A 14,045-nucleotide genomic window follows, 5' to 3' on the forward strand; every position below is an offset into this window, starting at 1 on the left:
CATAAAGCGCATTGTCACAAATTTACTTTTTAGGTTTTTACACTTTTTTTGGTAATACAGTCATAGAAGCTAGAAAATTTGTTCCCCTGCCAGCACAGCCCTTTTCCATCTCCCAAACATTTTCTCATACTTTGAGAGATTATTTTAATATGGCTTTTTAAACTTAATTTTAAATTATTTCAATTTTAAAAGCACGGGATGTCAAAACACAGTATCTGTGCACCATCATATGGATTATGACCTTGACCCTGCAAGTGCCCCACACAGACAGACCCCTGAACCTGCCAAGAGCCCTGGGGAAGTTAATAGGAAGCTAACCAAATGAAGCGGCCTGTCAATCTGATTTGAGGATAATAAACCAAATTCATCCCAGGTGTCACTGAGTTAAATGGAGTTATATAAGGGTTGAGTCTGGCCCAATAAATTAGTCAGCTGTTTTTATTTATGGTGGAACGGAAGATTAAAGCATGTGAAAATACAGATTATTTTCCGCACAGTTAACTTAAAAGGAAACTATCAAATTACAAATCCTACTCTCAGAATGTTTTACCTACCATTATTAAAAGTAAGAAAGACAACAGTAACAAAGATTAACAAAAAATAGCTTCTCATTTCCCCCCTACTTTGTTTACTTTCTGCATTTGACAGCTCTTTATATAGTCAGTCTCATTATTTCGCTGTCACCATTTTCCAGCTTTATGTGGGTTATTACTCAATAGCATGGGAAAGAAAAACATTTTTAAAAACCAGAAAATATGGCTGCAACACACAAAACTGGAAGGTGCAGGTTTAGCACCAGAAGCTATTTTTTTTTGCTTGTTTTTATAATTGAATTCATTTCAAATTGATGGTGAGTCAACATTTATGTCAAATTTTTACCCTAAAATTTTGTCACTCTCTCTCTTCACAGAGGGGGTTCAGAACCTTTCCAACCTAAACAGAAAAGATATTCTCAGTATTTTTCCACATCTAGTGACAAAGATATTCTCTCTGAGAATCATCTTTGAAACATAAGCCCATTAAGAAACCAACAATTTCTAACTCTGTGGCTACAAAGAAAAAACACCAAACATTAATCAACCAATGCAGTATTGCCTTCCCAATTCAGAAGAACTCCAATCCATCTGTTGCCGCTCAAAGCTTTTACTAATTTCAACAGTTAAAACTGACCAGATTGTTGTCTGTTTTCACTTCTAATAGTCAGAAGGGCAGCAGTGAAACTGTCAAGAAGGAGCTCAGTTGAACTCTGCTGCAGATTGGGAAGACTACAATGCAGCAGAAGAGGCAAGGATTGCTGCTACTCAGTAGCACCCTGCTCCCTCTGAATTAGTGAAAAAATTCTCACACTGATTTCATTAGTGCGAGATCCAGACCCAGGGAGGAATACTCAAAAATGTGGGGGAAGGGTAGAGAAATGGAGAACCTCACCCAAATTTGTACCAGCCAGGTGGCTCTGAAATTTGGTGGGCGAAGGGGGGAAGAATGGAGGAGGAAGCTCCTTCCTTCCACACAAGTGGGGCTTCTACTTACAAGCCAGACACAGTCCAATCCCAGATGTCTACACAGCAATTAAACAAACAGACCCAATTAAACAGCCTGTGCCCAGCAAGCCCTAGTCAGCTGACATGGAGCAGCTCTGGATATTTAATTCTAGTGGTGACATATCCAAAGTGACTTTTCTGAGAATGAAGAAAATCTCACACACCACTGATGAGTAGGACCAGTTTAAATGGAGATTTACTGACATGTGTGGGTTTAAGCTTTCAACCTTAACTCTGAATCAATTTTCTGTAGACACATTTCTTGTTTCTTTTTAGAAACAGAAACAAGTGACTGGCATTTAAAAAAAAAATCAACCTTTCTCACAAAATACACAATACACAAACAATCCTGCATGCCCATCTTCCATCTAAAGACAAATACAAATTTCCCCAATTTTCCAGTAGTAGATGAGGAAGGGGGAGAAGTTTGCTAAGCACACATAGAAGAGGATCCATAGGAAATGTTTTTTTAAAAAGAAGTTTTAAGGTTGTGTGAATAAGTGGTCTAAGCACAGAATACTGAAGCAGTAGCAACTCCAAAGTATATATAGCAAGAGGCAACAAGCAGGTCAACATGCCTGCTTGGGACATAAGGAGTGGAGTGAAATACTATTGCTTGCATCTGTTACATATGGTTGTGGAGGACAAAAACAGATGGCTAGGACTTTTGTTCCTTTAAAATGTTAAGTAATATTGCTGCCACGGGGTAATGTGATCAAATTTGTACAGTCAGATTCTGGTTTCTGACAGAGTTAATAAACCAATGCTTTTCAAAGGGAATCCTAACAAAACAAATAAATACCAATAAGGTACTACAAGTTTCTGTGAAAATGCAGAATTGCATATAAAGGCATGGTATGCAATAACTAGATGAAGATTAGCTTTAAGAAATCCAGGAAACAAGGAGAGATTGTGGTAAGACTATCAGCTCTTCAGGGCAGGGACTGTGCCTACACATGTGTTTTGTACAACAACTTGATCATGACCAGTTTCTCTGGGTACAACCATAATAAAATATTAAACCACTTAATTAAATAAATAATAGAACTAGTAATTACAAGAAGTGTAGTTTAGTTTGTTACAATCGATTTTTTTCAAAATTGTTGCCTCTGAGGACTAAGGAGTGAAAAACAAAAATTGTGGATCATTACCTAATATGGAGTGAGAATTCCTTAAAGCAAAGTGACCCATGAAGTACAGAGAAGCTGAATGCACTAGTTTTACAAAAAAAGGGGGGGGGGGGAGGGAGGCACGGAAATCATATGTTTTCTGAGAACAAATGACTGACTCTACAAACTCCAAATTTACTTGCTTATCATGGACCAATACTACCGGTAAGATGCTCACAGTAAAAATCTCTCTAAAATGGGTACATAAAGCAATTAACTGCATTGCAGAGTGAACTACTGAAAATCTTGCAATTTTCTTCTCAAAAACAAGAGTTCCTCCTCTCAAATTTGGGTAGGATTTAGGAAAACTTAGGACACACCTAATGCTGCACCTTGCTTTGATTAACCATTCCTTTTATCTTACCTTTCATCCTTTCCTGACCCATCCCATTCTCTGGCCCAATGACTGTTCCACAGTCTATAAATACTTGGGGGGAAGAGGGGAGAGAGAACAACTCTACAGTCCAGTAGTTAGGGCATCCACCTGGGAGACCCAGTGTCCATTTCCCCTACTCTGATGAGTCTATTTACAGAGAGTGAAATACCTGCAGCACGAGAAATTAAGAGCGTCTACACTACAATAAAACAGCTGTGGCTGGCACAGGTCAGCTGACTGGGCTCCTGGAACTCGGGCTGCAGGCTATAAAATTGAAATGCAAATGGTAGGGCTCAAGGTGGAGCCCAGGTTCTGGGATCTTCCTCCCTCATGGGTGTCAGAGCCCAGGCTCCAGCTAGAGCCTGAATGTCTACACTGCAGCCTGAGTTCTTTGAGCCTGAATCATCTAACCTGAGCCAGTCACGGGTGTTTTATTGCTGTGTAGACATATGCTTAAGGAGCCTCACATCAGAATATCACATAGCTCAGTGGTTAGAGCCCCTTCCTGAGACTTCTGTTCAAAGCCTCTCTCCCTCTCCAGCAGATGGGGGAAATTGAACCTGGGTCATCAACATCCCATGCAAGTGCTTTACCCACTGGGTTAAAAATTATAAGGTGGGCACCACCACCTCCACCAGCTAGATTTTTAATGTGACCCAACCCAGTAGGCAGCCAAACACTGATCCTCCCTGGTTAGCAAACTGCTCTGGTGTTTAGGCTAGAGATACTTGTTCAGACTCCTAGAGTGAGGCAGCAGTGCACATGCTCAGAGGCAGAAACGTAGGTGCTTTGAGAGCTTTTGCTCTGAAAATTGAAGTGCCAAATGAGTTTAAGCACCTACAGGGTTCAGTGGAGTTTTGTGAATCACAGTGGAGCCTGAAAGTGGGACTTAACTGCCTAAACCCAGATATAGGCACCTAAATCTGGGGATTAAATGCCTAAATCCCTTGTGAATCCAGGCCTGAATCATTAGTCATTCTAATTCAATCCCAGACTCAGGGCATAGACCTTGGCTAACCATGGGCAATGATGTTCAATCTATTCCTAGTAATTTCATATGCCAGTAGACCTTTCTTTTTTCCTTTAGAGAAACACAGCTCCTGTACAATTACATGATCATGTCCTGATTGTTTAAAACTATAGTTCAAACTGTGGTCTGCAAAGCTCCAAAGAATAGAATCATAGAATAGCAGGGTTGGAAGGGACATCAGGAGGTCATCCCCTGCTCAAAGCAGAACCAATCCCCAACAAAATCATCCCAGTCAGGGCTTTGTCAAGCCTGATCTTGAAAATCTTTAAAGAAGGAGATTCCACCACCTCCTGAGGTAACCCACTCCAGTGCTTCACCATCCTCCTAGTGAAAAAGTTTTTCCTAGGTCAGGTTTAAGCCTGACCTAAACATACCCTGTAGCTATGCTAGGAAAAAGGTAGCATGATTTTAGCTGGTCATGGGGTAGCCTCGGCTAAAACTGAACCAGATAAAACCCTGGTTTAAAGAGATACCATTATCTTGCGTGCATACACGTGCGCACACACTTTCATTGGGAATTTTTTTTCCTACTGTATCACAATATTTTTACTGCTACAAGATGAGTAGCAAAAATGACAAAAAAAATAAGCCCTTTATTCTCCAATAGTCATTATTCAGTTTGTTTACTTTGTGCATTTGAAAACACTTTGGGTATAACTTACTTCCCTTGTACATCAGTTTCTCTTAATTGTGGGGGTCTTTCACACAGCAATAAGGGAAAACACTTTTTAAAAAAAATTAAAGCTGGAAAGTGTGATTGTAAAAAAGTTGCAGGGAAAGTTTTGTACCCGAAACAAGATTTAACTTTTTTTTGAAACTAAAAAAAGTTCAAGTGGACAGCGTTTCCTTAAAAAAAAAAAAAAGTCAAAAGAACTCAGAAAAACGTATTTGAAAAAGCCTTCTGTTATTTCAAGCATTCCAAAATAATCCTTTCACTGAATGCAAAAATTGAAAGTGGAAAAATTCTTCTTAGCAAAGTCAACCACCAAACTAAATGATTAATCCTGCACATTTCCCAAAGCAGATGCAAATTTTTACTTTATAAATGGGTGGATAAAGATACTCAACTGGAGACATTAAGCCAGAGGTGGTCCACATGCAGCCTGCGGGACTGTCCTGCCTGGCCCCTGAGCTCCCAGCCGGGGAGGCTAGCCCCCGGCCCCTCCCCTGCTGTCCCTCCTCCCCCACAGCCATGCCGCCGCTTGGGCAGCACAGCTTGCACCCGTCTACTTCCCATGCTTTCCAATAAACCTGTCCTGCCGCTCTTAGCGGCATGGTAAGGGGGCGGGGGGAGGTTGGATAAGGGGCAGGAGGTCCCGGGGGGCACTCGGGACGGTTGGATCGGGTGGAGGTTCAGGTGGGGGGGGGTCAGGAGATAGGGAACGGGGGGGTTGGATGGGGGTGGGGTCCCAGGGGGGCGGTTAGGGATGGGGTCCTGAGAGGGGGCGGTTAGGGGACGGGGACGGGGACTCGATGGGTCGGGGGTTCTGAGGGGGGCAGTCAGGAAGTGGGAGGGGGCAGGGGCCAGGCTGTTTGCGGAGGCACAGCCTTCCCTACCCAGCCCTCCATGCCATTTTGCAACCATAATATGGCCCTTGGGCCAAAAAGTTTGCCCACCCCTGCATTAAGCCAATCACTGTATTTGGAGGTCAGAAAAATCATGGGATTTCATGAAGAAATGAAGGAGTAAGTCATGCTTGTTCAAAAGTGAGGGCTTGTCTACACTTACACTGGTGCTGCTGTTGTGCTGTAGCACCTAGTGAAAACACCACCTATGCCGACATGAGAGCTCTGTTTACACCAGGAGTTAGGTTGGTATACTTTTGTCACTCAGGAGTGTGGATTTTCCACACCCCTAAGCAACACAGTTATATCAACATAAGTTTGTAGTGCGGACCAGGTCTGAGGGATAGTCTACTTTACAGCAGTACGTTCCTGTGGCGCATTTGGTGAAGATGAGCTATGACCATGGGAGAATGCTCTCTTATTGGCATAATTACTTCACCTCAATGAGAGGCAGAAGCCATGTCAGCAGGAGAGTGTCTCCCGCTGACATAGCACAGCGTGGACACCGCTTTAAGTTGATGCAACTTACGTCACTCAGAGGGATGGCCTTTTCACACCTCTGAGCAACATAAGCTACATTGACTTAAGCGTTAGTGCAGACAAGCCGTAAGTGTCCAAAATTGGACCATTCTGATTAGCTGACTTCTAGTCATTCAGTGCCTTTAAAAGCACCTCAGAATTAAAGGATAATATTCATTTTAATACACAAAAAAAGTTAAGACATTTTAAAATGGTATTTCCAAAATATCCAATATTTGAGCACACACTAGAATCGTGAGGTATTATTTAAAGACAAACATACATACATTGAAGTTTTACAAACATAGGCAAGGCAATTTTTTTTTTTAAAAGTTGAGTACAAAGCTTGAGCTATTTAAATTAGGAAAGGTTTCAGAGTAACAGCCGTGTTAGTCTGTATTCGCAAAAAGAAAAGGAGTACTTGTGGCACCTTAGAGACTAACCAATTTATTTGAGCATAAGCTTTCGTGAGCTACAGCTCACTTCATCGGTGCCACAAGTACTCCTTTTCTTTTTAAATTAGGAAGTAAACAAAAGAATAAAGACAAAAAGTTAAAATAGTATTTTATAATAAATTAGTATTGTGTTTTATAAACTATATAAAAGATCAAAAATTATTTTCCAACAGGAGCTCTTTATATTCATCTTAAAATGTTTAAGCAAAAATATTAACTCCTAATGAGTTTGAATTAAAATATTTTGTATGTTATTTACTGCTTTGTTAAAATTTTAACAATGCACAAATCCTCACTTAACAGGAATCTACTTATACAGCAATATTTAGCAACTGAATCAAACCTTTGCCATGGCTGTAAGTAACGCAGTATTTCATATCAACATGTCTCCAAACTTTAGTTTAAGTATGGTACTTGATACAAAATACACAGTGCTAAAAGCAGAACTTTGTTAACGAGAGGTAGAAGCTTCTTCAGAAATATATTGGTAGTGCGATCACGGTTTTAGTTTTAGTGAACAACAAAATACTATGGTGAAGCTGTGCCAGGTTGGACAGGTTCTGAGAAGCGTTGTAGAAATTCCCTCCGTACACGTGATTTGTCCCCTTTCTCTCCTGGGATTGTGACTAAACTATACAAAGGCAGCAGCATCTGCTCAACACCAAAAAATACTGTAAATGAACTGATTACTCCATTCTAACCCAGCATTTTTCTTTACAATAGCAACAACTTACAACACTTTTCACAGGTGCCAACACCAATGCAACTTCTTCAATTAGTTCGAGAAAAATTTTGTTGAAATCCTCCCTTTAAAGACTTCTGGCAGAGAGAAACTAACCATAGATTAGGTCAAAGTTGTGGAACCAAGCCACTGACTCTCTTTGTTCTTGGGGAATTTGACTGGGGAGAGAAAAAAAAAAATCATCTATGCATATACCTAGTACATCTGAAGAGCTCAGGGCACTTTACAAGTGTGGATAAGCATTATTAGTTTGATCTCAGAACTGCATGAGAGACACTGTAGCATAATGGTTAAGCCAAGTTTTTTGGGCATTAGAAATCATGATTTGTTCAGAGCTCCTCCATAAACTCCCTTAGACCTTTGGACAATTATCCTTCTGTTCTTCAGACACTCACCTATAGCAGACTTGTGCAACTGCTCCCTCAGGTCAGAGGGCAGTTGAAGGGAACGTGAGAGTGAGGAAAAGTAATTTTACCTTATCCTGTTTCTTTTAGGGTTTGAAAAGTAGCCCAAGACAATGCAAATGTCATTATCATGAAATGTCATGAAATTATCCATCATCAAGATTTACTTCCCCTATCTGTCAACTTCAATGACAGAACAGTGTCTAGTTTTCCAACAGCCATTTTTAAAACACTGTACTATCCCTACCCTTGAAGACTACCTCTTCTTAAAACTTATGTGTGTCAAATTTTGTAGTGTAAAGTTATTTTGTTGGGAAAACAGAGGAACACTATGAAATATTACATATTTTACAAAAAAATTCAAAATTCAGACATTTTACTCTTTATTTCATGAGAATTTCTCTCACATACCCTGTATTTTGCTTTTGGGTTTTGTTTTGTTTTTTTTAATTACAAGAAAGATCACAATCAACCACAGCGAACGTCTACATATGTGCTGGGAGGTGCAATACCCGTGATAGCTCTCCTTGAGCTAACATGCTAAAAATACCACTATAGCCAGGGTAGCAAAGGCAACAGCTTCAGCTAGCAGCCCAAATGCATACTCCCCTGACCTCCTGGGAATGTACTCAAGAGGCTAGCACAAGCCTTTGGAAACAATGCAATCCTGGACAGTCATGAAATCACTGCTGTACTTCAAGTAAATTTATTACCTAATCCATTAAGAATCTTTTCAAGTAACAGGCAATGGCAACAAATTCCACTCCTAAAAAATGCCAAATACTGAAAAACTATTTAGAAATAAAAACTAAATCCAACTGCTAACTTCAGCTAATTTAAGGTGTATGTGTGGAGGGGAGGAGGGAAATATTTATTGTTAGAAACAACAGCACTTCAATATTTGAAAGCATTTTTTTGCAATTTGCTGCTGCATCATTAGTGATGTGGCAACACACCAGTGGAGAATCCCAACATTTCTACAGTCAAGCAGTACATACTATCCTGTACATAAACAGGAATCTATTATACTGCTTATACTGTAAGCTCCTTGAAGCAGGAACTGCCTTTATTTTTTGTGGTCTTGGGCAGAACTGAGCAAGCTGTCAACCCTAAAAGAGTAACAGAATAATGTGATTAATATATTCTATCAGACACAGATGAACTTGCAGTAATATATGAGCATTTTCTCTAAAATTCTTTAGTTTAGATGCAGATTTTTTTTTAATAGTGTAGCCCCAAGGAGCCTCACTGTGCTAGGCACTGTATAAACACAGAACAAAAAGATGGTCCCTGCCTAAGTTCCCTCTAAGCTGCACAGCCACACAGCAGGCTGTAAAGGGCCGCACAGGTGTGCAGCCACAGGGGCCTGGAGAGGAGAGAGGTAAGGGGTGGATGGGGAGGGGTGCAGGACTGCTGGCAGGGAGAGGTGCCTCTCCCCCAGTGCTGCTGCAGTGAGAGAGGGCTGGGGGGGACTCCTCTCTCCCCGGGGCAGCCTGCACCCAAACCCCTCATCCCTGGCCCCACCCCACAGCCCTCACCCCCTCCTGCATCCCAACCCTCTGCCCCAGCCCTGAGCCCGCTACCACACTCCGAACCTCTCTGCCCCACCCCCGCCACACATCACCCCCATATTGATGCACATAACACAATTCATTCCGCACAAGGATGTAAAAAATTAGAGGGAACACTTTGTCTCTGCCCCCAAAGAGCTTACTATCAAACTAACGAGTTTAGATTTTAAGCACTCTTCTCCATCTCCGTCCTTTCTGCCAAAATTCATTATTAATCTCTTGTTTTGCAGCTGAGCTTCTTGTCAACACAAAAATATCAAGTTTTGTCACTTGGACAGGAATGTGTGTCCTTCAATGCTTTTCTGTAAAGGTAATGTTCCACAGTCTACAAAATCCTCCTTAATACTGAGCTGGCAGCATTGGTGTCCAACATAGCTCGGTCCTTAGCCATAAGGTAATTGGACAAAACATTGAAATCAACAGACACAAAACAAAACAAGTTGTACCAAAAAAAAAAAAATACTGAATTATAAAAAAATACCAAAGAAAAAATATATGAAAGACCCTTATTAGAAATGGATTACTCTAGCAGGAAAAAATATATCTCAGCAACAAGAAAGGATCGTCCACATTCTCACATAAAAACAATTCAATTTTGAATTTACGCAAATAAAAAAATTGATTATAAGGTGCAGTATGTACTTCAGTATTTATGTTCTAAAGATCTGGAGTCAACGATTCTTTAAAAAGTACCTGGGGATATCTGAGTATTTAGGCCCCTATCCTTCAAACACTGAACAAGTAGCCCCAACTGTCTTCAGTAAGATATGCTTGTGCAGAGCTCTGTCACGCAAGCAAACGGTTCACAGGATCCTGTGAGTACAACTACTGAATGTCTCTTTTTCAATTCCAGTAACATCATCCATATTCATCTCTCTTCTGCTTTAAAAATCATCTGTATTAAGGATTCCAGGACCCGATCCAATGCCCAAGGAAATCAGTGAAAAGACGACAAGATGACTAAAGGAGAGAGAGTCTAAAATTCAATCCTCTGGTTGAAGTCTAACCATACAAAGTAATTCTGGACTGTCATTTTCTTCTTTGGATTTAAACAGAAGTCTCCTTTGGTAAAATTTTAAAGTTTGGTTTGGGTAGAGGCTAGGAGGAAGAGCATAGTTATTGTTTACGCTACTTATTCTATCATTACTTTGTAAACTATTCAGTTTCAGATACCAAAGAAACAGTATCTGATTTTACTGCCTTATCACCACCACCTTGGCATATAAAACAAATATGCAAGCAATGTTGAGAATACCTTTGTTTACTATGAACTCTGCAAATATAATTATTCCAAATCAGCAAACAATTTTCAGCTCGCAGTGATTCTCCTAACAATTTGAACATGCTTTATTTTTTTGTTCCTTCATATTTTGTCTGTAAATTAGGGTTCGGACCTTGCAATGCGATCAGCATGGGCAGACCTTTGCAATTCTCTGAGGACTTCATGTTTTCTGCAATTTTTAGAATATTTGACCAATATTTTCCTTTACATCTCACTCCAAAGGAGAAAGTATCAGCTACAGAAGAAGGTTAGACAAATACCTTAGGCCAATTTTGAAAACTCCATTCATAAAAAGAGATGACGTAGAACTTCTAATAACAAGAGTATTTATTCAAAGTTAGAAAGGAGGTGATCTCCTAGCACGGACAACAATAAGCAACATGCAGCATATTTACTTGCACTCCACCCAAGCTACCACCAAAGGACCCGTTCGCAGAGCACTGCTTGTCACTTAGGCCCAGAGTTTTTAAGACACTTAGGCATTGCAATGTCTGATTTCGGAGTCTAGATCTAATTTTTAAATGAGATTTAGGCATTTAGGAGCATACTCCTGTTGACTGTGAGTGGTTCCTAAGTGTCAAAAGCCTGGATGAAAATGAGAAGGACAAACAGTCACATTTAGCACTATAGTGTCTCTTTAGATATCAAGAAACCTAAAAGCATCTTTAAAATATTTGTTATGGAAAAGTAATACCATCTGTTTGACAAAACCTGGTACTTGGCACACCTATTTATCTTTTCATAGGCTAAGAAAACAAGTCTTACAATCCTCACCATATTAGGTGGGTAAGAGATCACACACAAAACTTTTGTTTATACTATTTACAATGTCCTTCAAAACCATCAGAGGGGATTTGGATAATGTTTATACATGGTTGACACACAAAAAAGGACTCTCTTTCAGTATGATACATTACTGAAAGTAACCTCTACATATTATCAAGAGAGGTTACAGTTTTATTAAAGCAAATATTAAAAAACATATAGTACACAAGATTAAGAAAAGAGCATCTGTACAATTACTCCAGCACTTGTCCAGTATACTACTGAGGGGGTGAGGTGGAGTAAAGACAAACACACACAGCCCAGCAAGTTCAGGACTGAGTCGGACCAGGCCCAATTTCTTACAGCGAACTGCAGCTCAAGAAGAGCAGGAAGCGTTTATTCCAGGTCTGAACCGTTTGCCACCAGCAGCTTAGCGGTAACCCTCCCATGCTGTATAAACAAGCCCTGCGGTGTCACGGATGGCGGGGAGCAGGGTGCAGCTCCGCCCGGCGGGGAGCGAGGCTGTGCGGAGTCTCCCACAGGGCCTTGCAGGGCCGTGCCCGCCCAGCGGAGCGTTCACCTGTGGACCGGGCAGGGATGCCACAGCCCGCACCTCTCCCCGCGGCAGGGAGCGGGCGAGCGCCCCGCTCGCAGGGCCGCTCGCCACCCCGGGCGCACCCCGGCGGGACCCTCCCCCTCGGCGTCCCGAGGCGGTGACAGGGCGCCGCCCCGCCAACCCTTCGCCCCGGGGTAAGGGAAACGGCGGCCTCCTCCCGCAGCGCAGCCGCCCCCGCTCCCCGCCCGGCCCCCGGGCCAAGGCAGCCGCAGCCAGCGCCCTCCACCCCCGCTCCGGCGGCCGAGCCACCCGCACAGCAGCCGCCCCGGGCCGGGAGCGGAGAACGGGCGGCAGCCGCGCCACCCACAGCCCGGCCCCCCCGGGCGGCGCGAGAGCAGGGCGCGGCGGGGCTCACCTCGGGGTGCAGGATGGGGACGCAGCCCGCTTCTTTCTCGTACTCCTCCAGAGGCGCCGCCATCTTGGTGCGAGCCCGCCGCCCGCTGCATGCTGGGTAGCGCGCTCCCCCCAGCTCGCGCTGGGGCGGGGAGGGAGCCCCGCAGCGGGCGGCCGCGGCTGGGATGCTGCGCTGTGGGAGGGGCCGGCAGGAGCGAAGCTGGTGACCCAGACTCGCCCCCCCTCCCCGGCTCGAGCCCCTGTGGCGCGAGCTGGGTGGGGAGCGCGCCCAGCAATGACCCGCCCGGGGACGGGGTCCGCTCTCTGCTCCCCCGCGGCTCCGGTTGGTCCCGAGCCCTCGCTCCCTCCGCGGGCAAGTGGGCAGCCCCCCGGGAGCAGCGGTCCTGGGCCAGCCAAGAGCCGACCCCAGCGGGCGGGGGCGCGAGCAGGGCCAGGGTCTTTCCTCCCGGCGAGCCGGAGTCGGCGTGCGCCAGGTCGGGGCGGTGAGAAAGCTGGTGGCCCCCAGCCGCCTGTCACAGTGAGTTATGAGGCTACGTCTGCACTGCAAAGGTAAGTCGACCTAGGTCAGGTCGACTTACAGCTGAGGGCTCCGCCGTGAAACTGGCAAGAATGACCGTCCCCCGTCAGTGTAAGGAACACGGCCTCCCCGCCTCCTCTCGCTGCACCGACAAAAGCCCTGCGCCTCTGGATGAGGTGGTTTTATTATGGCAGCTTAGCAGGGAAGTTACATCAGCGGGAGGAGCATCTCAGTGTGTACACCTCCACTGTTTTGGCCACAAAACGGTGTACTGTTGGCAAGGCTTCAGTGATGGGGCTCCAGCACCGCCTCACAGCCTGACAGGGACGATGGAAGGGGGAACAATTGTACCAGGAGCCTGTGCTCATCCTCCCCTTTCCCCCCTAGTCTGTGATATTTGTGTAACTAAATCAAAACGGGACAGGTGGGGGCGTCATGAATATGATGTAGGAGGGCTCCAAATTTCTCTCCAGGGGCTTGAAGCCTAGTCAAACACCCAGCATTGTAACTGGCACGAGTGTCGGCATGCTCAGCATGCAAACCAAGGACTGAAAAGGGACAGGATGCTGACTTACTCCTCCCAGCCTGAGGCAGGTTGACAGCTGTGTACAGAAGCTTCTGCTACCCCTTCTTTGGCAAATAGATTCATAGAGTCCAAGGCTTGTTGATCTCTAGTCTGACCTGTATAACACAGCCAGCCATAGAACTTCCCCCAAATAATTCCTATAGTACATCTTTTAGAAAAACATCCAATCTTGATTTAGAATCATAGAATCATAGAATATCAGGGTTGGAAGGGACCCCAGAAGGTCATCTAGTCCAACCCCCTGCTCGAAGCAGGACCAATTCCCAGTTAAATCATCCCAGCCAGGGCTTTGTCAAGCCTGACCTTAAAAACCTCTAAGGAAGGAGATTCTACCACCTCCCTAGGTAACGCATTCCAGTGTTTCACCACCCTCTTAGTGAAAAAGTTTTTCCTAATATCCAATCTAAACCTTCCCCACTGCAACTTGAGACCATTACTCCTCGTTCTGTCATCTGCTACCATTGAGAACAGTCTAGAGCCATCCTCTTTGGAACCCCCTTTCAGGTAGTTGAAAGCAGCTATCAAATCCCCCCTCATTCTTCTCTTCTGCAG

General features: G+C 43.8%; 1 protein-coding gene across 3 annotated transcripts in view; it reads right to left on the bottom strand.

Annotated features, from left to right (window-relative positions):
- ZDHHC17 (zDHHC palmitoyltransferase 17) overlaps positions 1–13,052 on the bottom strand; it is a 128,662-nt gene extending 115,610 nt beyond the window's left edge. Inside the window, exon 1 of one of the 3 annotated variants that reach the window (XM_073327711.1) lies at positions 12,392–13,052. In XM_073327711.1, the coding sequence (XP_073183812.1) occupies positions 12,392–12,454 (63 nt within the window). In that variant the 5' untranslated portion in view covers positions 12,455–13,052. The remainder of the gene's footprint in view (positions 1–12,391) is intronic. The other 2 variants (XM_073327710.1, XM_073327709.1) reach the window with 2 other exon arrangements.
- Positions 13,053–14,045: the final 993 nt, after the last annotated feature.

The sequence above is a fragment of the Lepidochelys kempii genome, chromosome 1, assembly GCF_965140265.1.
Source record: "Lepidochelys kempii isolate rLepKem1 chromosome 1, rLepKem1.hap2, whole genome shotgun sequence".
In the NCBI taxonomy this organism is placed as follows: Eukaryota; Metazoa; Chordata; order Testudines; family Cheloniidae; genus Lepidochelys; species Lepidochelys kempii.